The following is a 22,686-nucleotide window of genomic DNA, read 5'->3' as shown; positions in this document are numbered from 1 at the left end:
ACGCTGCCTGCAGTGGGTGTTGGTCTAGTTTGTTTATGGTGTAAGTGTCGTGTTGTTGTTTGTGTGTCGTTTTATTGGTGGTGATTGTGGTTGTGGAGACAATATTGTGGTGGTTACTGTTGGTGGTGATTGTGGTGGTTGCTGTTGGTGATTGTGGTGGAGACAATGTTGTGGTAGTTACTGTTGGTGGTGATTGTGCCTTAGTGCCTTGAAAAAGTAAAGTGCCTTTAAAACTCTCTACACCACACAACCATTGTCAAAACGAAAGAAATACTTTGAAATTGACAAACGATAAAAGAAAGATGTTATCTACCATAAGTAAATGAGTGGCTCCCTTTACTTAAGTAAAGACAAACATCACGCCACTAAGCCATCCAACTTTCCTCACAAGGAGATGTTTAAATGTGGAGGTAAAGAAAACATCGGTTAGTTAACTGTGACAGTAGAGAAACACTTTAATGATAGCTTAATTCATTTTATTTGGTAGTTTTATTGAATTGTCTAATAGTATTGTTTAATTGTAATATAATAAAGGGCGTGTATCCCGGTATTACTGAATGATGGCAACATCCCAGAATATCCCAGTGCAGAATATATAATGATGGCAGCATCCCAATATAATAGACAGAAGCCTATAATGTCTGCTTCAGCAAGGCAGCAATCTGCTGTATTTTCTGTTTCATACTCATGTCTAGACAGCAAACATGTTTAAAAAAAAGTTTTTCACTGCCAATGCATCAGTGCCTTGATAGTACCTGGTTGATGGGGTTCTGGGAGTTCTTCTACTCCCCCAAGCCCGGTCCGAGGCCAGGCTTGACTTGTGAGAGCTTGGTCCACCAGGCTGTTGCTTGGAGCGGCCCGCAGGCCCACATACCCACCACAGCCTAGTTGGCCCGGCACTTCTTGAAGAAATATATCCAATCTTTCTTGAAGACGTTCACTTTTATACCTAACCTTGGTGAAATGTTTTTAACCTATGTATCCTCTCTACATATGGAGTCACCCCTGTCCATGTATAGAGATACAGTTGCTCTAATCTCACACTATACATAACACCCCAAGACTGAAAAGAAAAAGAAATGGTTTCAAATTTTGTCCCTGTCCAAAACTTTCCCTAGTGTGACACACTTAACAAGGTGGAAGGGGAGGTCTTCAATTGCAATCATGCCATTGCAATAACAACACCACTATAGCATTTGACGCCGCGTTGCTGCCCGACACCCATGATTATGTTGTTAAGAACCTGCTCTCTCTCTCTCTCTCTCTCTCTCTCTCTCTCTCTCTCTCTCTCTCTCTATCTATCTCTCTCTCTCTCTCTCTCTCTCTCTCTCTCTCTCTCTCTCTCTCTCTCTCTCTCTCTCTCGCCCTCTACCTCTCGCCCTCTACCTCTACCTCTCTACCTCCCCTTCCCTCCTTCTCCCTCCCTCTCCCTCTCCCAACAATCTGGCGGCCGTATCTCCCTCCCTCCCTCTCTCCCTCTCTGAGGTTGCAAGACACGCTGATTCCAACACAGTTTATTGGTCCCTGTGGAGCCGGGGGGAGGAAAATTCTTTCCTTTTTTTTTCTTACTTGTCTCCACCAGAGGCTAAGAAAAAAGTATAGGGAAAGGGGAAAAGAACAGGGAATGGAAAGGGGAACAAATTGAGTTAGTAGAGAAATAGAGAGAAAAACAAACAAATGCATAGAGAAAATATCAACACCAGAAGGCCTATTGGTTCACGGTTCTCCGCGTGGTTCTACTGGTAACTAGGCATCTTATCTTGAGGTTATCTTGAGATGATTCCGGGGCGTCCCTGCGCCCCGGTCCTCGACCAGGGCATCCTTTTTGTTACACACCCCCAGGAAGCAGCCCGTAGCAGCTGTCTAACTCCCAGGTACCTATTTACTGCTAGGTGAACAGGGAGCATCAGCGTGAAAGAAACTCTGCCTATTTGTTTCCGCCTCCACCGGGGATCGAACCTGGTACCTAAGGACTACGAATTCCGAGCGATATATATATGTATGTATGTATGTATGTATGTATGTATGTATGTATATATATATATATATATATATATATATATATATATATATATATATATATATATATATATATATATATATGTCGTACCTAGTAGCCAGAACTCACTTCTCAGCCTACTATTCAAGGCCCGATTTGCCTAATAAGCCAAGTTTTCATGAATTAATTGATTTTCGACTACCTAACCTACCTAACCTAACCTAACCTAACTTTTTCGGCTACCTAACCTAACCTAACCTATAAAGATAGGTTAGGTTAGGTTAGGTAGGGTTGGTTAGGTTCGGTCATATATCTACGTTAATTTTAACTCCAATAAAAAAAAATTGACCTCATACATAATGAAATGGGTAGTTTTATCATTTCATAAGAAAAAAATTTGAGAAAATATATTAATTCAGGAAAACTTGGCTTATTAGGCAAATCGGGCCTTGCATAGTAGGCTGAGAAGTGCATTCTGGCTACTAGGTACGACATATATATATATATATATATATATATATATATGTATATATATATATATATATATATATATATATATATATATATATATATATATATATATATATACAGTATATATATATGGCACAAATTCTTTGAACTCATAGGACAATAACTTCGAGCCCATTCCAAGTCCTGCTTCACGAATATTGGCGAATATCTTGAATAAGAGGATGATAATATATACAAAACTATACATTTCACAGATTTAATTCAACACGTAATATAAGAATCTCAATTTCAGGACTGCCCGAGCCAGGCTCGTTGGCGTCCTAGGTCTGGCTGGGACAGTTATGGGGGTCCCAGGACCTGGTGTGTCCCAGCCACGGGTCCTGGGACAGTTATGGGGGTCCCAGGACCTGGTGTGTCCCAGCCACGGGTCCTGGGACAGTTATGGGGGTCCCAGGACCTGGTGTGTCCCAGCCACGGGTCCTGGGACAGTTATGGGGGTCCCAGGACCTGGTGTGTCCCAGCCACGGGTCCTGGGACAGTTATGGGGGTCCCAGGACCTGCTGTGTCCCAGCCACGGGTCCTGGGACAGTTATGGGGGTCCCAGGACCTGCTGTGTCCCAGCCACGGGTCCTGGGACAGTTATGGGGGTCCCAGGACCTGTGTGTCCCAGCCACGGGTCCTGGGACAGTTATGGGGGTCCCAGGACTTGGTGTGTCCCAGCCACGGGTCCTGGGACAGTTATGGGGGTCCCAGGACCTGCTGCGTCCCAGCCACGGGTCCTGGGACAGTTATGGGGGTCCCAGGACCTGTGTGTCCCAGCCACGGGTCCTGGGACAGTTATGGGGGTCCCAGGACCTGGTGTGTCCCAGCCACGGGTCCTGGGACAGACATAAGTAACTGAGGCTTACTGTTTGGAATATCTCCAACTTCTCCTAATTTAACGTCACACATAAATGTCATATTAGTATTAAATTCCCTCCATTGAACCAAGATAAAATAGTTCCCGTTCTCGAGGAGAGGGAAATAATAACATTGGGGTCCATTCCTACACCTTGAAGAACATTGGGGTCCATTCCTGCACCTTGAAGAACATCGGGGTCCATTCCTGCACCTTGAAGAACATTGGGACCCATTCCTACACCTTGAAGAACATTGGGGTCCATTCCTGCACCTTGAAGAACATTGGGACCCATTCCTGCACCTTGAAGAACATTGGGGTCCATTCCTGCACCTTGAAGAACATTGGGGTCCATTCCTGCACCTTGAAGAACATTGGGGTCCATTCCTGCACCTTGAAGAACATTGGGGTCCATTCCTGCACCTTGAAGAACATTGGGACCCATTCCTGCACCTTGAAGAACATTGGGGTCCATTCCTACACCTTGAAGAACATTGGGGCCCATTCCTGCACCTTGAAGAACATTGGGGCCCATTCCTGCACCTTGAAGAACATTGGGGCCCATTCCTGCACCTTGAACATTGGGGTCCATTGCTACACCCATCAGAACATTGGGGTCCATTGCTACACCCATCAGAACATTGGGGTCCATTGCTACACCCATCAGAACATTGGGGTCCATTGCTACACCCATCAGAACATTGGGGTCCATTGCTACACCCATCAGAACATTGGGGTCCATTGCTACACCCATCAGAACATTGGGGTCCATTGCTACACCCATCAGAACTCTGGGGTCCATTGCTACACCCATCAGAACATTGGGGTCCATTGCTACACCCATCAGAACACTGGGGTCCATTGCTACACCCATCAGAACACTGGGGTCCATTGCTACACCCATCAGAACATTGGGGTCCATTGCTACACCCATCAGAACACTGGGGTCCATTGCTACACCCATCAGAACATTGGGGTCCATTGCTACACCCATCAGAACACTGGGGTCCTTTGCTACACCCATCAGAACACTGGGGTCCATTGCTACACCCATCAGAACACTGGGGTCCATTGCTACACCCATCAGAACACTGGGGTCCATTGCTACACCCATCAGAACATTGGGGTCCATTGCTACACCCATCAGAACATTGGGGTCCATTGCTACACCCATCAGAACACTGGGGTCCATTGCTACACCCATCAGAACATTGGGGTCCATTGCTACACCCATCAGAACACTGGGGTCCATTGCTACACCCATCAGAACACTGGGGTCCATTGCTACACCCATCAGAACATTGGGGTCCATTGCTACACCCACCAGAACACTGGGGTCCATTGCTACACCCATCAGAACATTGGGGTCCATTGCTACACCCATCAGAACACTGGGGTCCATTGCTACACCCATCAGAACACTGGGGTCCATTGCTACACCCATCAGAACATTGGGGTCCATTGCTACACCCATCAGAACACTGGGGTCCATTGCTACACCCATCAGAACACTGGGGTCCATTGCTACACCCATCAGAACACTGGGGTCCATTGCTACACCCATCAGAACACTGGGGTCCATTGCTACACCCATCAGAACATTGGGGTCCATTGCTACACCCATCAGAACACTGGGGTCCATTGCTACACCCATCAGAACACTGGGGTCCATTGCTACACCCATCAGAACACTGGGGTCCATTCTTGAACTCATTCTGGGACTAAGCTTCCTGCTAACATGTCCAGGATGAGAAAGCCACCAATCACCACAATCTCCAGCACCAATCACCACACTCTCCACCACCAATCACCACACTCTCCACCACCAATCACCACACTCTCCACCACCAATCACCACACTCTCCAGCACCAATCACCACACTCTCCACCACCAATCACCACACTCTCCACCACCAATCACCACAATCTCCAGCACCAATCACCACAATCTCGAGCACTAATCACCACAATCTCCAGCACCAATCACCACCACTACCAGCATCGCCCAAGCACTGGTGCCCTCTGACACACGGGTAATTATGACCAGTTGTTGACCTGGGATAACTAGGCGGCCTCTCCTTCAACAAGCCATTCGCGCCACTAACGACCGCCTCGTCTCAAGACACTGCCAGCATTAGCATACCTCGTTAACCTGATTGGCGGCTATGGAGTCGGAGGCGAGGCTTACAGGTCCAGCAGGAGCCTCTACCTGTTGATACCTTAACCACCCTTAACCTCTAATGACCAGGAGACTGTAGGACGAGGCCGCTACTGGTGGTATTTGCCTACTAGTACTTAGTTATCAGTGACGACAGGGGAGTGAGGTCTAGCTCTTCATGCCTCGCCTATACTAACTTGTTGAGTTTATAATTTAATTCTTCCGACGTTCGAATTCTTGGTCAATTTTTTTTTTTTTTAATTTTGCCTCGAGGGGCGAGTTTATTGAGCTACACAGCATGTACAACACTCCCCAATAGGAAGAAAACCCGCTGGGTTGTTTAATCTGACCTTAAAGTTGTGGATTTAGTTGGTTTCCACAACTTCTTCTTTCAATGTATTCTACTTGTTAACTACCCGTACAGGGTAGTTCCTAACATTCCTTCGCCTCATTTCAGTTGCCAGCTTCCACCTGTGTTCTCTTGTTCTAATTTCTCTCAGTTTGAAGAGGTTGTCCCCGATAGTCAGCCTGTCCCCTATGTATATTCCCCTGAGTATCTTGTATGTTGTGATCATATACTCTCTTGTTTCTTCTATCCTCTAGGATCATGACATTTCCACTAGTCTATTTTCGTTACTTAACCCTCTTAGTTTTGACACCAATCTTCTTGCAAAACTTTATCCTTTGTCAATTTCAGTTCAATATCGTTCATGAAGTGCGGATGTGCTGCATTTTCCAGTATCGGTCTAACGAATGTTGTGTAGATCTCCTCGAAGGAATACTGATGTAAGATTCTAAACGATATTCTTATGTGTCAGCATCTCACATGCTGCTGATGTTATCCCGTTCATGTGCGCCTCCGGCGTCAGTGCTGAAATTGGTCTAACAATTGGTCAATCAACTTCCAACTTCCTCTCTCTTTTTCCTATTCCTGCTGTTGTCTTCCCTATAAAAGGCAATGGTCTCCTCTCGCCCTTTCCTATCTTCATTACCTTACACTTGTTAGGGATTAAATTCTAGCAACCATTTGTTTGACCACTCCTGGAGTTTGTCTAGGTCCTGTAACTAGAACTGGCTGGCAAACTACATTGCTGCGCGTAACGAGCGTGTAGTTAAGGTTACACAGTAAATGACCAGAGGCTAGCAAGTAAGCAACTCACAGACAGTGAGATGACCTACAACACTCCCGACTGACGTCCGTCCAACAGCCTGGTGGACCAAGCTCCCACAAGTCGAGGCCGGGCTTGGGGGAGTAGAAGAACTCTCAGGACCCCATCAACCAGGTATCAACCAGGTACCAAAACTTGCCATACTTAACTACAACGTATGAGAGAAGTATTGTGACAGGTGGCTGCAATGGTGGTAGCTAATGGGCGTGATTGTGGTAGAAAGAGCACAATATACCTCCTCTTAACCACCACACACACGCCCATCTACTCTCTATTTCTACTATCAGATCATATCCAGAGATATCCTGGCGTTGATTCCGGGAGATTTTCTGACCGAAAACGCTGAAATAATCCATAGATAACGAGACCAAAGAGGATTAGTCATAGCCGAAGCACTACACCATCAAGACACCTCCTATTACCAAGCCACGTCTTGCACTCTAGAACCACGCCACACCTACCACTCCAGCACACCAATGATATTGCAAGACATAACTTTCCTTTTGCACTGATTGGGCAACCTTCACGCCAGCAAAGAATATATGTACCCTGATTGTATCCATATTCCACTGCTTCAGAGGATGCTAATATGTACATTAGCCAAAATTAATTAGATTCAAGGTATAAAATGAGCTTTTAGAGAGTTCATTTATAAACTCTTCTTAGGGAAGAACTTGATAAATATAGAGAATTTTGATGGTAGAATAATGTATGTAACTCCTTCTGTCATATGCAGCGACACGGAGGTACATGAACGACTGATGCCCAAATGCCCAAGCACCTTTTTTGGTCCCATCTGTGACCCAGGGGAACACTGGAGGTCCCATCTGTGACCCAGGGGAACACTGGAGGTCCCATCTGTGACTCAGGGGAACACTGGAGGTCCCATCTGTGACCCAGGGGAACACTGGAGGTCCCATCTGTGACCCAGGGGAACACTGGAGGTCCCATCTGTGACCCAGGGGAACACTGGAGGTCCCATCTGTGACCCAGGGGAACACTGGAGGTACCATCTGTGACCCAGGGGAACACTGGAGGTCCCATCTGTGACCCAGGGGAACACTGGAGGTCCCATCTGTGACCCAGGGGAACACTGGAGGTCCCATCTGTGACCCAGGGGAACACTGGAGGTCTCATCTGTGACCCAGGGGAACACTGGAGGTCCCATCTGTGACCCAGGGGAACACTGGAGGTCCCATCTGTGACCCAGGGGAACACTGGAGGTCCCATCTGTGACCCAGGGGAACACTGGAGGTCCCATCTGTGACCCAGGGGAACACTGGAGGTCCCATCTGTGACCCAGGGGAACACTGGAGGTCCCATCTGTGACCCAGGGGAACACTGGAGGTCCCATCTGTGACCCAGGGGAACACTGGAGGTCCCATCTGTGACCCAGGGAACACTGGAGGTCCCATCTATGACCCAGGGGAACACTGGAGGTCCCATCTGTGACCCAGGGGAACACTGGAAATCCCATCTGTGACCCAGGGGAACACTGGAGGGCCCATCTGTGACCCAGGGGAACACTGGAGGGCCCATCTGTGACCCAGGGGAACACTGGAGGTCTCATCTGTGACCCAGGGGAACACTGGAGGTCCCATCTGTGACCCAGGGGAACACTGGAAATCCCATCTGTGACCCAGGGGAACACTGGAGGGCCCATCTGTGACCCAGGGGAACACTGGAGGGCCCATCTGTGACCCAGGGGAACACTGGAGGTCTCATCTGTGACCCAGGGGAACACTGGAGGTCCCATCTGTGACCCAGGGGAACACTGGAGGTCCCATCTGTGACCCAGGGGAACACTGGAGGTCCCATCTGTGACCCAGGGAACACTGGAGGTCCCATCTATGACCCAGGGGAACACTGGAGGTCCCATCTGTGACCCAGGGGAACACTGGAAATCCCATCTGTGACCCAGGGGAACACTGGAGGGCCCATCTGTGACCCAGGGGAACACTGGAGGGCCCATCTGTGACCCAGGGGAACACTGGAGGTCTCATCTGTGACCCAGGGGAACACTGGAGGTCCCATCTGTGACCCAGGGGAACACTGGAAATCCCATCTGTGACCCAGGGGAACACTGGAGGGCCCATCTGTGACCCAGGGGAACACTGGAGGGCCCATCTGTGACCCAGGGGAACACTGGAGGTCTCATCTGTGACCCAGGGGAACACTGGAGGTCCCATCTGTGACCCAGGGGAACACTGGAGGTCCCATCTGTGACCCAGGGGAACACTGGAGGTCCCATCTGTGACCCACGCTGGGTCACAACCTGGCCGGGCAGCTGCAGCTGCTGCTGACCCCCACCAACAGCTCTGTTGAGTGAACGACTGTTTCACTTGATTGTGAGTTGCACTTTGCTAAGCGATGGTGTTGGGGAGGTTAGTGGCCTTATTTTGGCGCCCCGGCCAGGCTGTCAAACTGTGAGTACCACCACGTGAGCCTGCACACACACACACACACACACACACACACACACACACACACACACACACACACACACACACACTCTGTCTTCACAGGTGCCCCGTCTCGTGAGAGGCCTGAGCTGCACCCTGTGACCAGACAGCACCCGGCACATGGCCCAAAGTATTTGTGGCCAGCAGTGGCACCATGGAGTGCCATGAGGGTTGCCTGAGGGTGCCACACGTGCCAGTGGAGGAGAGACATATGGCAGCAGCAGCACGACAGGCTGAAACAAATTCTAAACCCATATATATACATTTATATGTAGTCTTCTAACCGCTTCACACACTCATGAACGTACACAAATTATTATTAACTTTCCTAACTACAAAATGCCACACTAAGGCAATAAACAAGAAATATACTAAGAATCCCTGCTACTCTTGATCAACCAGGCTGTGATTCATACGTCAGGCTGCGAGCAGCCGCGTTCCTGGTTGACCAGTCGAGTAACGAGAAGCCTGGTCGACGACCGGACCGCGGGGATGCTAAGCCCCGAAAACACCTCAAGGTAACCTCGAGGTAAGGTAACCTGCTGGATGAAGGTAATGGTAGGTAGGTAACGGAAGGCAGTAGGCACACTGCAGTCTTGGGAAACTATGGAGTTGTGCTCTGGATGCCTAGACTCAGGGCGCAAAACCCGGGTAAGTCGATATGGAGGAGAAGCTGTTACCCATGCAGCAGGTATGGGTATCTACTTCAAATCAAGCAGGTAATGGTGAGGGTTGAGGCGGGCGTGTACTGGTGGCCAGTCAACCCAGCAGGAACTGGGCGCTGCTCTCAGCCTCCCGCCCGCGCAAAACGTGACATAATTTGCATGCATATATGCCGACGTCACTAGATAAATATTCTTGCTTGGTGGCAACGACCGCCACCACCACCACCACCAGCGACGACGACGACGTCCGATGACCAGCGGCGACTGTAACAGTGAGGGGGTGATCTGAGCTGGGTCGTTAAGGGTGAAGACGACTTGTTCACCCCAGGGGAACACCCCAGGAAGGCGGGGCAGCCCTTCACCCACTCAGTATGCCAGGGGGGAGAGGGTTCATGTCATGTGTTATGTGTTATCATGTGTGATCTTGTACCACACACACGCCTGAGGTGCAGAGTTCGAGTCTCCTACAGCCCAGGAGGACGGACTGGGACAAACTACGTGTCTGAAGTGCCACGGTGGACACGGGAGATCCTTGACCACCACGCTGGACAAGATGATTTGTAGTGTGACCACAGTCCTCAACTTGTGTGTGTGTGTGGGGTGGGGTGGGCTTTGGGGGCATTGTTGGTGAGGGAGCTCATGGCCTGATGTCCCCCCCCCTGGGGACACATAAATTTTTTTAAATTTTGCCCCGAGGGGCGAGTTTATTGGGCAGCGCCACTCATCTTGTGAGTGAACATACCGCCATAGCAGAATGTACAACACTCCCCAATAGGAAGAAAACCCGCTGGGTTGTTCATCCTGTCACTTGTACCCAGACACAGCTGGGACTTGCTTAACTGTCTCAAGTGAACAGCTCCTCAAACAAGAAGATTAACATTTATCAACCCTTAAAAGCTTACGATCGACTTGAGAATGGTCCAGGACGGACCGAAACGTCGTCGTCCTTTCACTTTCTAGTGTGAGGTCTGGTCAACATCTCTGCCACGTTATTGTGACTCCTCGTCTGCATCACATCTGTATATTGAGTCAGTAAGTGTTCCTTATGTGCTAAAACATCGCAAGCGTCCACCAAGTGGTTGGGCACCATTCCTTCCCTCCGTCCCATCCCAAATCCTCACCCCTTCCAGTGCTATATAGTCGTAATAGCTTGGCGCTTTCCCCTAATACTTTCCTTCACTTCCCTTCTATTTGCCATATTAGGGAAAATGTAACATAGGATTTCAATGCATAAGAGACAAACTTTAATTATAAACCGACGGTTAGAAAGGCGGGGCCCAAGAGCTTAAGAGATCGACACTGCTGGTACAAACACCAGATACACAAGAGTAGCCATCTGCGCCTGAGAGAGAGAATTATCAGGGGAAAGCGCCAAGCCATCACGACTATATAGCACTGGGAAGGGGTCAGGATTTGGGATGGGACGGAGGGAAGGAATGGTGCCCAACCACTTGGTGGACGGTCGGGGATTGAACGCCGACCTGCATGAAGCGAGAGACCGTCGCTCTACCGTCCAGTCCAAGTAATTGAGAGTTCATGAGAGAGGTGCGTCTCACTAACGACCTGTCTACACAGGTCTTCGCCGCCGACCAAACTACCCGGGAAAGTTACCTTTGTCCTCCCGTCGCACGAAACAACACCATTTTCCTCCAAGATGAAGCAATCCCGGTCGTGAGGTCTCCCTTCAAGTTCCCTTTGAAAACTAAATTTCTCAGCAGACAGCAGTATATTGATTAGTCTGCAGCAACGATGGCCTTCCTTACACATCTTCGCCAGGATCTGCGTCCTCGCTATCGTCTCCGCCTCCTCAAAGATGACGAGGTTCTGCTTAATCCCAGCACCCCAGACAGCAGACGGCTGGGCCCCCCACCACCCTGACAGCAGACGGCTGGGCCCCCCACCACCCTGACAGCAGACGGCTGGGCCCCCCACCACCCAGACAGCAGACGGCTGGGCCCCCCACCACCCAGACAGCAGACGGCTGGGCCCCCCACCACCCTGACAGCAGACGGCTGGGCCCCCCACCACCCTGACAGCAGACGGCTGGGCCCCCCACCACCCAGACAGCAGACGGCTGGGCCCCCCACCACCCAGACAGCAGACGGCTGGGCCCCCCACCACCCTGACAGCAGACGGCTGGGCCCCCCACCACCCAGACAGCAGACGGCTGGGCCCCCCACCACCCTGACAGCAGACGGCTGGGCCCCCCACCACCCAGACAGCAGACGGCTGGGCCCCCACCACCCAGACAGCAGACGGCTGGGCCCCACCACCCAGGCAGCAGACGTCTGCATGACACACAAGATGCAAACTGGTCGCAATGGCAAACATTTTATTGTCTTGAATTGCTTATGCCTGATGCACGCTGTGGTGTCAGGCTTCAAGCTAGGAAGGCAAGGGGTAAGCGCCAAGCCATCACGACTATATAGCACTGGGAAGGGGTCAGGATAAGGATTTGGGACGGGACGGAGGGAAGAAATGGTGCCAACCACTTGGTGGACGGTCGGGGATTGAACGCCGACCTGCATGAAGCGAGACCGTCTCTCTACCGTCCAACCCAAGTGGTTGGACTGGATGCTGTCATCAAATGTGTCTCATGATCTTGGGTTGTTAGGCAAACAGTTGTACCGTTGAGGCTGTAACAACAATAACTAACTAACAAGACACGAGACTCTAATCACACACCAAACAGGAGCTAACTACCAACGAAGCCCACTCAGCACGCCCGCGACCATTTACTATTTATATATGATAATTGGGAAGGCTAACATTGCCCTATAATAAATGACTTGCTTGCCCAAGCTTGTCTATAATGCAGCTTAGAGTCTGGTGCTCGTATATAAGCCCGAGGGCTTGAGTAGGTATTGACCCAGGGCTTGAGTAGGTATAGACCCAGGGCTTGAGTAGGTATTGACCCAGGGCTTGAGTAGGTATAGACCCAGGGCTTGAGTAGGTATTGACCCAGGGCTTGAGTAGGTATTGACCCAGGGCTTGAGTAGGTATTGACCCAGGGCTTGAGTAGGTATTGACCCAGGGGCTTGAGTAGGTATTGACCCAGGGGCTTGAGTAGGTATAGACCCAGGGCTTGAGTAGGTATAGACCCAGGGCTTGAGTAGGTATTGACCCAGGGCTTGAGTAGGTATTGACCCAGGACTTGAGTAGGTATTGACCCAGGACTTGAGTAGGTATTGACCCAGGACTTGAGTAGGCATTGACCCAGGACTTGAGTAGGTATAGACCCAGGACTTGAGTAGGTATAGACCCAGGACTTGAGTAGGTATAGACCCAGGGCTTGAGTAGGTATAGACCCAGGACTTGAGTAGGTATTGACCCAGGACTTGAGTAGGTATTGACCCAGGACTTGAGTAGGTATAGACCCAGGGCTTGAGTAGGCATTGACCCAGGGCTTGAGTAGGTATAGACCCAGGGCTTGAGTAGGTATAGACCCAGGACTTGAGTAGGTATAGACCCAGGGCTTGAGTAGGTATAGACCCAGGACTTGAGTAGGTATAGACCCAGGACTTGAGTAGGTATAGACCCAGGGCTTGAGTAGGTATAGACCCAGGACTTGAGTAGGTATTGACCCAGGACTTGAGTAGGTATTGACCCAGGACTTGAGTAGGTATAGACCCAGGGCTTGAGTAGGCATTGACCCAGGGCTTGAGTAGGTATAGACCCAGGGCTTGAGTAGGTATAGACCCAGGACTTGAGTAGGTATAGACCCAGGGCTTGAGTAGGTATAGACCCAGGACTTGAGTAGGTATTGACCCAGGACTTGAGTAGGTATAGACCCAGGGACTTGAGTAGGTATTGACCCAGGACTTGAGTAGGTATAGACCCAGGGACTTGAGTAGGTATAGACCCAGGGCTTGAGTAGGTATAGACCCAGGGCTTGAGTAGGTATAGACCCAGGGCTTGAGTAGGTATAGACCCAGGGCTTGAGTAGGTATAGACCCAGGGCTTGAGTAGGTATAGACCCAGGGCTTGAGTAGGTATAGACCCAGGACTTGAGTAGGTATTGACCCAGGACTTGAGTAGGTATAGACCCAGGGCTTGAGTAGGTATAGACCCAGGGCTTGAGTAGGTATAGACCCAGGACTTGAGTAGGTAGACCCCGAGGATGGACTCTTAATGGGAAGCGCTGCATAAGACCGACGAAATCTCCTTACCTAATGGGCAAAGGAAATTTGAAATAGATAATTTTGATCTAATGTTTTCAAGTATTTATTTGTGAAGAGTAGGAATTGAGAGAGAGAGAGAGAGAGAGAGAGAGAGAGAGAGAGAGAGAGAGAGAGAGAGAGAGAGAGAGAGAGAGAGAGAGAGAGAGAGAGAGAGAGAGAGAGAGAGAGAGAGAGAGAGAGAGAGGGGGGGGGGAGGGACGTTATAGAGGGTGCTGTAACATAGTGGGCTACGTTCTAGGGACCAGAGTTCAATCCCCTCCTTGAAGGATAGAAATGGTTGGGAACGTTTCCTTTTACTTGATGCATCTATTCACCTAACAGTAAAATAAATGCCCCCAGGAGTTAGAGAACTGTTGTGGGTTGCATTTTGGGGAAGGTCAGTCGTGGCCGGAGGGGGCATCGGTAAGTCTATAAGTACAAGGAGCCTGTCTTCACCAGTTGTACCAATATCGTCACGATATCGTACCCAGACGTACCCACTAAGCTGCCCTCGTCTACCCACCAAGATCACCACACGTACCCACTAAGCTGCCTTCACGTGCCCACCCCCCCTCCCCCAAAGATCACCCTAAGCTTAGGAGCCCTGGTCAAACAGCCACAGACCGTCCTAAATAGGTCCACAGCCGCTAGCCTCCGTCCCTGACAGGTAGTCTTAGAGCCAGGTGTGAGCCCTTAATTAGGCACTCGTCACGGTTAATTAGCATCACCCCGAATGGCACACCTTTGACGTGGTTCCGGGGATCGATGTCCGGCTCTTACACGCCGCTGCTCCCACTTTGACCTAATGTTTTCTTGGTTCAGCGTCGCGATCAATACCTCTAAGACATCTCTCATGGTATTGACTTCATCATTAAAATGCTCGAGTGTCAGCAAAGAAAAAGTTGTTTTTATGGAAATTTGATCACATTCCCCCCCCCCCCTTGTGACCCCCCTTACCCCCCCCCCCTCTCGGAGCCTTTCATATCTCCTCTCCACAAATGTCTCATCATTCCCACTGCTCTTCCCTATCATTCTCTCGCCCTCACTATCTTATCCACGCTCCAATTTTCACTGCATCCATAATTTTGTTCCATGATTTGCATCTGAAGGCAATTCAATCCTCCCTCTTTTATATCGCTACACTACTTCCTCTGCATATTATCCCTATCCTATATTATCCCTCTCTTCTGCCCTGCATATTATCCCAGGATCAACCAGAGGCTTAGGGCCCACACAAGGATAACCCTATCCAAAAATACTATATAAAAACCAACACTATTCAAATATATTTACTCGTTGAACTTCACACCACAACACTGAGCCTCACTCATAAAGTATATCAGTAACACGCCAGTAAAAATATAAATTAATAAGTGCCGTGGCGAGCCGTGTGTTCAATATGTTGTATATTTTTAGTTGGGGGTGTTCCTGATACCAGGGCCCGCCCGCCTCGCTTCACTTATGACCAACCAAACACTATCTTTATTCGTCTCAGGTCTAGAGACGAGGAAAGACTGAGGTAGATTTGACCCCGAGGTCAAGGTGGACCCAGTTCGCGTGGGGGGGGGGGGGTTAACCGGGTGCGCCAACAGCGCCGGTGATTGGTCACACACTCATCATCTTGGAAGGCGTGATTCACAGTCAGTATACAGAGTTTCGTCAGAAGGTCAATATACCGTCTCAAGAGGATACACTCAGATGGCCGTGAGCGTCGTGGGCGACACTCTGAGAGGTGATAAGTCCTCATCCGTCTTCTCTCTTACTGCCAAACATCCTTCAAGTGCCCTTCCTCTCAATCGAGGTATTTTGGTGATTTCCTGCAGGTTCTCTCTACCTCTTCTCTCTTGCTTAGCTTCTACAAGCTTCCATCTACCTCTTGGTAAGCTTCCTCAAGTTTTCTTCCACCTTCTGTTTCTTTGGCAACATTCTTGCAAAGTTCCTTTTCGAGTTTTGCTTCTCGATTTCAAGAGTCGCTGCCCACTGGCGGTGAAGGGGAGGACCCTACCCACAGGCCTCACACTTCTCAACACTGTAGATGTAGGCCGCCCCAGCCAGGACCAAGGACCAAGCAAGGCATTACAACAACTTAGAACACCTCAAGAACTCTCAGCAGGGAAACCTTAAATGGCGGGTAACATTATGTCCAGACTGTGACCACTTAGGACGCAGGGCGCCAGCACCTGGGGGGGAGGGGAGGGGAGGACGGGAGGGGAAAATACCGTAAAATATTAAAACCAAACAAGAATGTGTCTTGTCAGCTGTGGGTTTACAAGGACTCCTGCCCACCCCCTCAACCCCCACCAAGGAGGGACTGCCCTCCTCACCTCCACCCCACCAACCCACCAACATTCCAGCCGGGATATGAAACCCACGAGGCAGACAGGTGGCAGACCCACGGTGCCTGTTGCCCCTAGTTATGAGTCCTCACAGACCAACACCAGTTGCAAGTTGGATCTCTTGGTCTCACCTTGGAATTAGGCCAAGAGAGATATATACACTGGCTGATGAATTTGATGGGTTCCTCATGAGTCAGCTATGAGTACGGGACGGATATGAGAGCCTAAGAGCCGGAAAGACCCCTGGGGTCAGATTCACGAAGCAGTTACGCAAGCACTTACGAACGTGTCCATCTTTCCTCAATCTTTGACGGCTTTGGTTACATTTATTAAACAGTTTACAAGCATGAAAACTTGCCAATCAACTGTTGTTATTGATATAAACAGTCTCCTGGTGCTTCGGAGCTCATTAACTGTTTAATAATTGTAAACATTAAGTTCAGACACCAACGGGGCTCTATTCTACTCACAAAAATCCTCAAGCCATGGGATTCAGCTGGTGACAGACAGACAGGGTGTGCTCCCCGCACCGTGCGTCCAGCCCTCACATCAACCACACGCTCACAGCAAGTCTCCTATGGACTCTTACTATATATACGTCAACCAGGTTCGGTTCCCAGCACCACCACCACCTGGTGTCCCTTCCACGACCTCCAGTACCTCTTTTAAGAGGTAAAAGAGGACTCTAGCACCCACAGAAACACCACAACACTAACAGCAAACAGCCCCAAAATAGACCCCCCCCCCAACGCCTCTAAAAGCACAAATAAAAGTCAGGAGCCTAAGGGACCTGGTCACGGGACTTGACAAACAGGCTGGCTACAGGGACAGACTGAGGGACCTGCCCCTCACGTACTCCAATCTAAGACGACCCTGAGGGGACAAACCCCGCAGGAGTAGAAGTGTTAGCGGCGTCGATAATGCTGGCAAAGATAGAATGTTGAGTGACAAAGACAACTTGGCTGTCGTGGCATGGAAGGCGCACACGCAGACTGGCCAAGGACGTGTGCTTGCTCAGTGATCCTGAGCACTGAACACCTACACGTACGGCAGACGCAGAGAAATCAGGAAGGGAACATAATCTTATCCGTAATCTTAAAAATAGTTATCATAAGAAACAAATGAATCCTGAAGTTTGCATTAGACGATCAAAGTGGAAATCAGAGCTGAAGCTCAACTCTGTAATGGTAGGTAATTACCCGCCCCACAGCTGGCGTGGGTCGAACCCGTCTGTGGGGGAACTCCATGGCCCACACGGCCCTCGGGAGTGACGCCCACACGGCCCTCGGGAGTGACGCCCACACGGCCCTCAGGAGTGACGGCCACACGGCCCTCGGGAGTGACGCCCACACGGCCCTCAGGAGTGACGCCCACACGGCCCTCGGGAGTGACGCCCACACGGCCCTCGGGAGTGACGCCCACACGGCCCTCGGGAGTGACGCCCACACGGCCCTCGGGAGTGACGCCCACACGGCCCTCGGGAGTGACGGCCACACGGCCCTCACGAGTGACGCCCACACGGCCCTCAGGAGTGACGCCCACACGGCCCTCAGGAGTGACGCCCACACGGCCCTCAGGAGTGACGCCCACACGGCCCTCAGGAGTGACGCCCACACGGCCCTCAGGAGTGACGGCCACAAAGCCTGTGGTCCTCACCGCCACATTTGCCTCGGGCGGAAGAAGACAAATATCACCCGGCATAATATGTCGAGGCTGAGGTAAGGAATGGCCCAAGTCCACTTTGGACTCTGCAATTTGAAACCTCCCGGCTTGTTCCCGAGTGCTGGGGGAGTATCAGCTGATGGTTGGTACAAATATTATTGTACTCATCTAGTTGTGCTTACCGGGGGGGGGGGGGTTGAGCTGTGGCTCCTTGGTCCCGCCTCTCAACTGTCAATCTACTGGTGTACAGATTGTGGCAATTCCCGCTTGAGGAGTGGCGCTGGGTGGGTGGGGGTGTGGTCGGCCTGGTGCTGGGTGGGGGTGGTGTGGGCGGCCTGGTGCTGGGTGGGGGGTGGTGTGGGCGGCCTGGGGCTGGGCGGGGGTGGTGTGGGCGGCCTGGTGCTGGGTGGGGGTGGTGTGGGCGGCCTGGTGCTGGGTGGAATCTGGTCGCTGGACATCCATCACTAAATTTGTATTCACGGCTGTGATGGAGAAAGTCAGCGGGAGAGGAACGGAGAGGCAGCTGGAGTAAGAGGGAGGGTGAGAGGCAGCTGGAGTAAGAGGGAGGGTGAGAGGCAGCTGAAGTAAGAGGGAGGGTGAGAGGCAGCTGGAGTAAGAGGGAGGGTGAGAGGCAGCTGGAGTAAGAGGAAGGGTGAGAGGCAGTTGGATAAAGGCAGAGGCAGTACAAATAACACTGTTGGACTGACAAATCTACAAACGCCAACTATAATTGGAAGAAGAAACGACTGTCAGCGTAAAGCAAGCTCATTTGTAGAGATTTCCAAGTAAAATGCAATATTAAAATGAAGCCAATTTGCGAGGTTACAGCCCAGCCCATCCCCTCGTCCTGAGTGCCTGGTTCCCCTCTCATTGGGAATAATTTAGACCGTAGTGAATGGAGGTCTGGCAGCGCGGCTCAAGTTAAATTGGCTGAAGACTTGCCGCGGTTTTCAAAATTCCCCGCGCAATGTGAACTCCCGTTTTCTGTGGCTGTAACGGACGCGCCACGTGTGCGTCTTGAGGCCGTTATTTTGACGTGCACGTGCCAGTCGTACGTCGTGATGGCCTTATTTGACGTACATGATGCGTGGTTACCTACCAGTGCGTATTTACCAGAGCTTATCTACTAGCGCTTACATAATAGATGCACTTGTGTGTATTCACCTAGTTGTATTCACCTAGTTGTGTTTGCGGGGGTTGAGCTTTGCTCTTTCGGCCCGCCTCTCAACTGTCAATCAACTGTTTACTAACTACTTTTTTTTCCTCCACACCACACACACACACACACACACACACACACACACACACCAGGAAGCAGCCCGTGACAGCTGACTAATTCCCAGGTACCGATTTACTGCTAGGTAACAGGGGCATTCAGGGTGAAAGAAACTTTGCCCATTTGTTTCTGCCTGGTGCGGGAATCGAACCCGCGCCACAGAATTAAGAGTCCTGCGCGCTATCTTCCAGGAGCCTGTGTGTGTGTGTGTGTGTTCACCTATTTGTGCTTAAGAATCTATTGCTAGGTGAACAGACGCAGCAGGAGAAAGGAAACATGTCCAAACGCTTTGTTTGCCATTTATAATCTTGATACACGTTGTTTATCTTAGTATATGAGGGGTACAGGAGGAGGAGGAGGAGGAGGGAGGAGGAGGGAGGGAGGGAGGAGGAGGGAGGAGGAATGAGGAGGGAGGGAGGAGGCATGAGCGAGACAGGACAGTCACCCGCCAGTGCCGTGCGAGGCCTGGCGCCTGGCAGTTGATCAGGGGAGGGTAGGCGCCGGCTGCCGCCTCGCCGGCATGAACCCATCATGTGAGTGTTAATCTCAGCAGTCATGTGTTGCCCCCACCCGTTACCCCCCCCTCTTAGTGGGGGGGAAGAGGGACACAGTTCACCCAACCAGTCCTCGTCAACAAAGGGCAAATGCTCGTTAACCTAACCGCCAAACCCCAGCTGTTTATGAATGAAAAACGGTTTACACACGACTCACAACTGCTGACGTTCGAACACTTCCGGAACAAGTGCTTCACTGACGACTTGTGTTCGAACCACAACGCTGTAAATGCTTCACCCACGTACTACAAATACAAATAATCGCCAACAGAACCTAAACACCTGACCTAACCTATGCCTATATATGCACAATATGCTATTATAATATAAATTTATTAATTTATTTTTGAGAAAATTCCTGTTTTGAATGAAGAGAACGGTAAAATTGATGAATGCGTCTTCGGGGTCGACCGCTGGATGGAATGAACTTATTGATATATGATATATAATAATGGTAATTGATATATGAGAACAAACCTTGTTAATGCCCATCAGAATGTTATAATTTAATGAATGGTCTGTGGTGGAGACGGCCGCTGCTTTTAACGCGCTCTGAGGACAGGTTGTATTTCACCTAATGCCTCTGTTCACCTAGCAGTAAACAGGTACCTCGAGAGTTAGCCGACTGTTGTGGGTGGCGTCCTGGGGTTGATGGCTTGTTCCACACACCCCCACCCAAATGTCATGTTGACAATACTGCACATTTGTGTTCAACCACCACGTAATTATAGGTCAACCACCCCCCACACCACCCGGCCGCCCACACCACCCGGCCGCCCACACCACCCGGCCGCCCACACCACCCGGCCGCCCACACCACCCGGCCACCCACACCACCCGGCCACCCACACCACCCGGCCACCCACACCACCCGGCCACCCACACCACCCGGCCGCCCACACCACCTGGCCGCCAACACCACCAACATCTGGCCTGTCATTGCACATTTTTCACATTGCGTGTCGACTCTGCATTCTCTATAATTTACAACCACGCCAGCCCAACCACGTCAGCCCAACCACGTCAGCCCAACCACGTCAGCACAACCACGTCAGCCCAACCACGCCAGCACAACCACGCCACCACAACCACGTCAGCCGAACCACGCCACCACAACCACGCCACCACAACCACGTCAGCACAACCACGCCACCACAACCACGCCAGCCTACCCTGCTGTGAGAACACACCCCACAACCAAACACGACAACCTATTACAAGCGCAGAACTAGCTCACCTGCCCATAACCCACACACAAGGTTACCCTCATCATTTACCACACACACACACACACACACACACACACACACACACACACACACACACACACACACACACACACACACACACACACACACCACACACACACACACACCACACACACACACACACGCGCGCGCGCGCGGGTGGTCAAACAACCTACCTCCATCCCCAACAAGATCCAGATCCAACAAATAACTAGCGCGCCAGAATAGTTTCAACGCATCAGGTACAACGAGGCCAGCAGGCTGGGAACCCGGAGCTAGAGCCCTCTCACTCTCCCCTACACATCAAGGTAACCCCCCCCCCCTCTGGCACCCCCATCAATGTGTGGCACTGTGCCAATGTCCAGTTATTTCATTTTCCACATAATTTCCCCCCGGACACAGCAGTTCGGTCATTACAGGTAAGTTTGAACGTTTCGTGCCTCATTACCTGAGAGATGTGTGGCCTCGTGATTGGCTGATCTCGGACCGGTTTACTATTAAACCTGAGTCAACACATTTGTGGTGATTGGTAGCTGAGCTCGGCTAGAGTTCTGCTTTGTGCTTTTTCAAGTGTCTCCTGAGTAATGGGAGGCAGCGGGCCACACCTAGGCACTGGGGGAGGCAGCGGGCCACACCTAGGCACTGAGGGAGGCAGCGGGCCACACCTAGGCACTGGGGGAGGCAGCGGGCCACACCTAGGCACTGGGGGAGGCAGCGGGCCACACCTAGGCACTGAGGGAGGCAGCGGGCCACACCTAGGCACTGAGGGAGGCAGCGGGCCACACCTAGGCACTGGGGGAGGCAGCGGGCCACACCTAGGCACTGGGGGAGGCAGCGGGCCACACCTAGGCACTGGGGGAGGCAGCGGGCCACACCTAGGCACTGGGGAAGGCAGCGGGCCACACCTAGGCACTGGGGGAGGCAGCGGGCCACACCTAGGCACTGAGGGAGGCAGCGGGCCACACCTAGGCACTGAGGGAGGCAGCGGGCCACACCTAGGCACTGAGGGAGGCAGCGGGCCACACCTAGGCACTGGGGGAGGCAGCGGGCCACACCTAGGCACTGGGGGAGGCAGCGGGCCACACCTAGGCACTGGGGGAGGCAGCGGGCCACACCTAGGCACTGAGGGAGGCAGCGGGCCACACCTAGGCACTGAGGGAGGCAGCGGGCCACACCTAGGCACTGGGGGAGGCAGCGGGCCACACCACAGCCTTAGGAAAGCAAGTGGAGCCACAGAGAGGGCCACAGAGAGGGCCACAGGGAGGGCCACAGAGAGGGCCACGAGGGGGGGGGGGGACGTCAAGTACCCACCAAATTTCCTATCTCCACACTTAGGGGAATTGGCCACGCCACGTGGCGGTATGTAGGAGGGAAGGAAGCAGGGTACCAGGGCATGGGTATGGAGCACCTGGTTCACATGTAGGGGAAGTAAGTGGAGTATAAGGGTACTTCCTTATACCTGGGGGTCGTTTACCCCCCAAAGGCACCCTCAAGCGTTATTAGAGACAGAAACAAAGCCGAATGACTACAAAGGTACAGACAGGCGATAATTACATTACACAGGATGTGTGTGTCGGGGCCAAAGATTCAGAGTACAAAAGAGATATACAAAGGCCATCCGGCCTACCT

General features: G+C 51.3%; 2 protein-coding genes across 3 annotated transcripts in view; both read right to left on the bottom strand.

Moving 5' to 3' along the window:
- The window catches only part of LOC123772369 (connectin), an 806,097-nt gene that overhangs the window by 532,066 nt on the left and 251,345 nt on the right, over nt 1-22,686 (bottom strand). The gene's annotated exons all lie outside the window — the stretch shown is intronic.
- LOC138365634 (cation channel sperm-associated targeting subunit tau-like) lies at nt 3,427-5,082 on the bottom strand. Its single transcript, XM_069326118.1, has one exon. It carries the CDS (start codon nt 5,080-5,082, stop codon nt 3,427-3,429), a length of 1,656 nt encoding a protein of 551 aa, XP_069182219.1.

This window comes from Procambarus clarkii, chromosome 17 (assembly GCF_040958095.1).
Source record: "Procambarus clarkii isolate CNS0578487 chromosome 17, FALCON_Pclarkii_2.0, whole genome shotgun sequence".
Classification (NCBI taxonomy): domain Eukaryota; kingdom Metazoa; phylum Arthropoda; class Malacostraca; order Decapoda; family Cambaridae; genus Procambarus; species Procambarus clarkii.
The sequence above is the reverse complement of the archived record's forward strand: the minus strand, read 5'-3'. Positions and strand labels throughout refer to the sequence as shown.

What these genes read in the sequence shown, in the direction of transcription:
- LOC138365634 (XM_069326118.1), bottom strand. Translation starts at nt 5,082, where the DNA reads ATGAGTTCAAGAATGGACCCCAGTGTTCTGATGGGTGTAGCAATGGAC.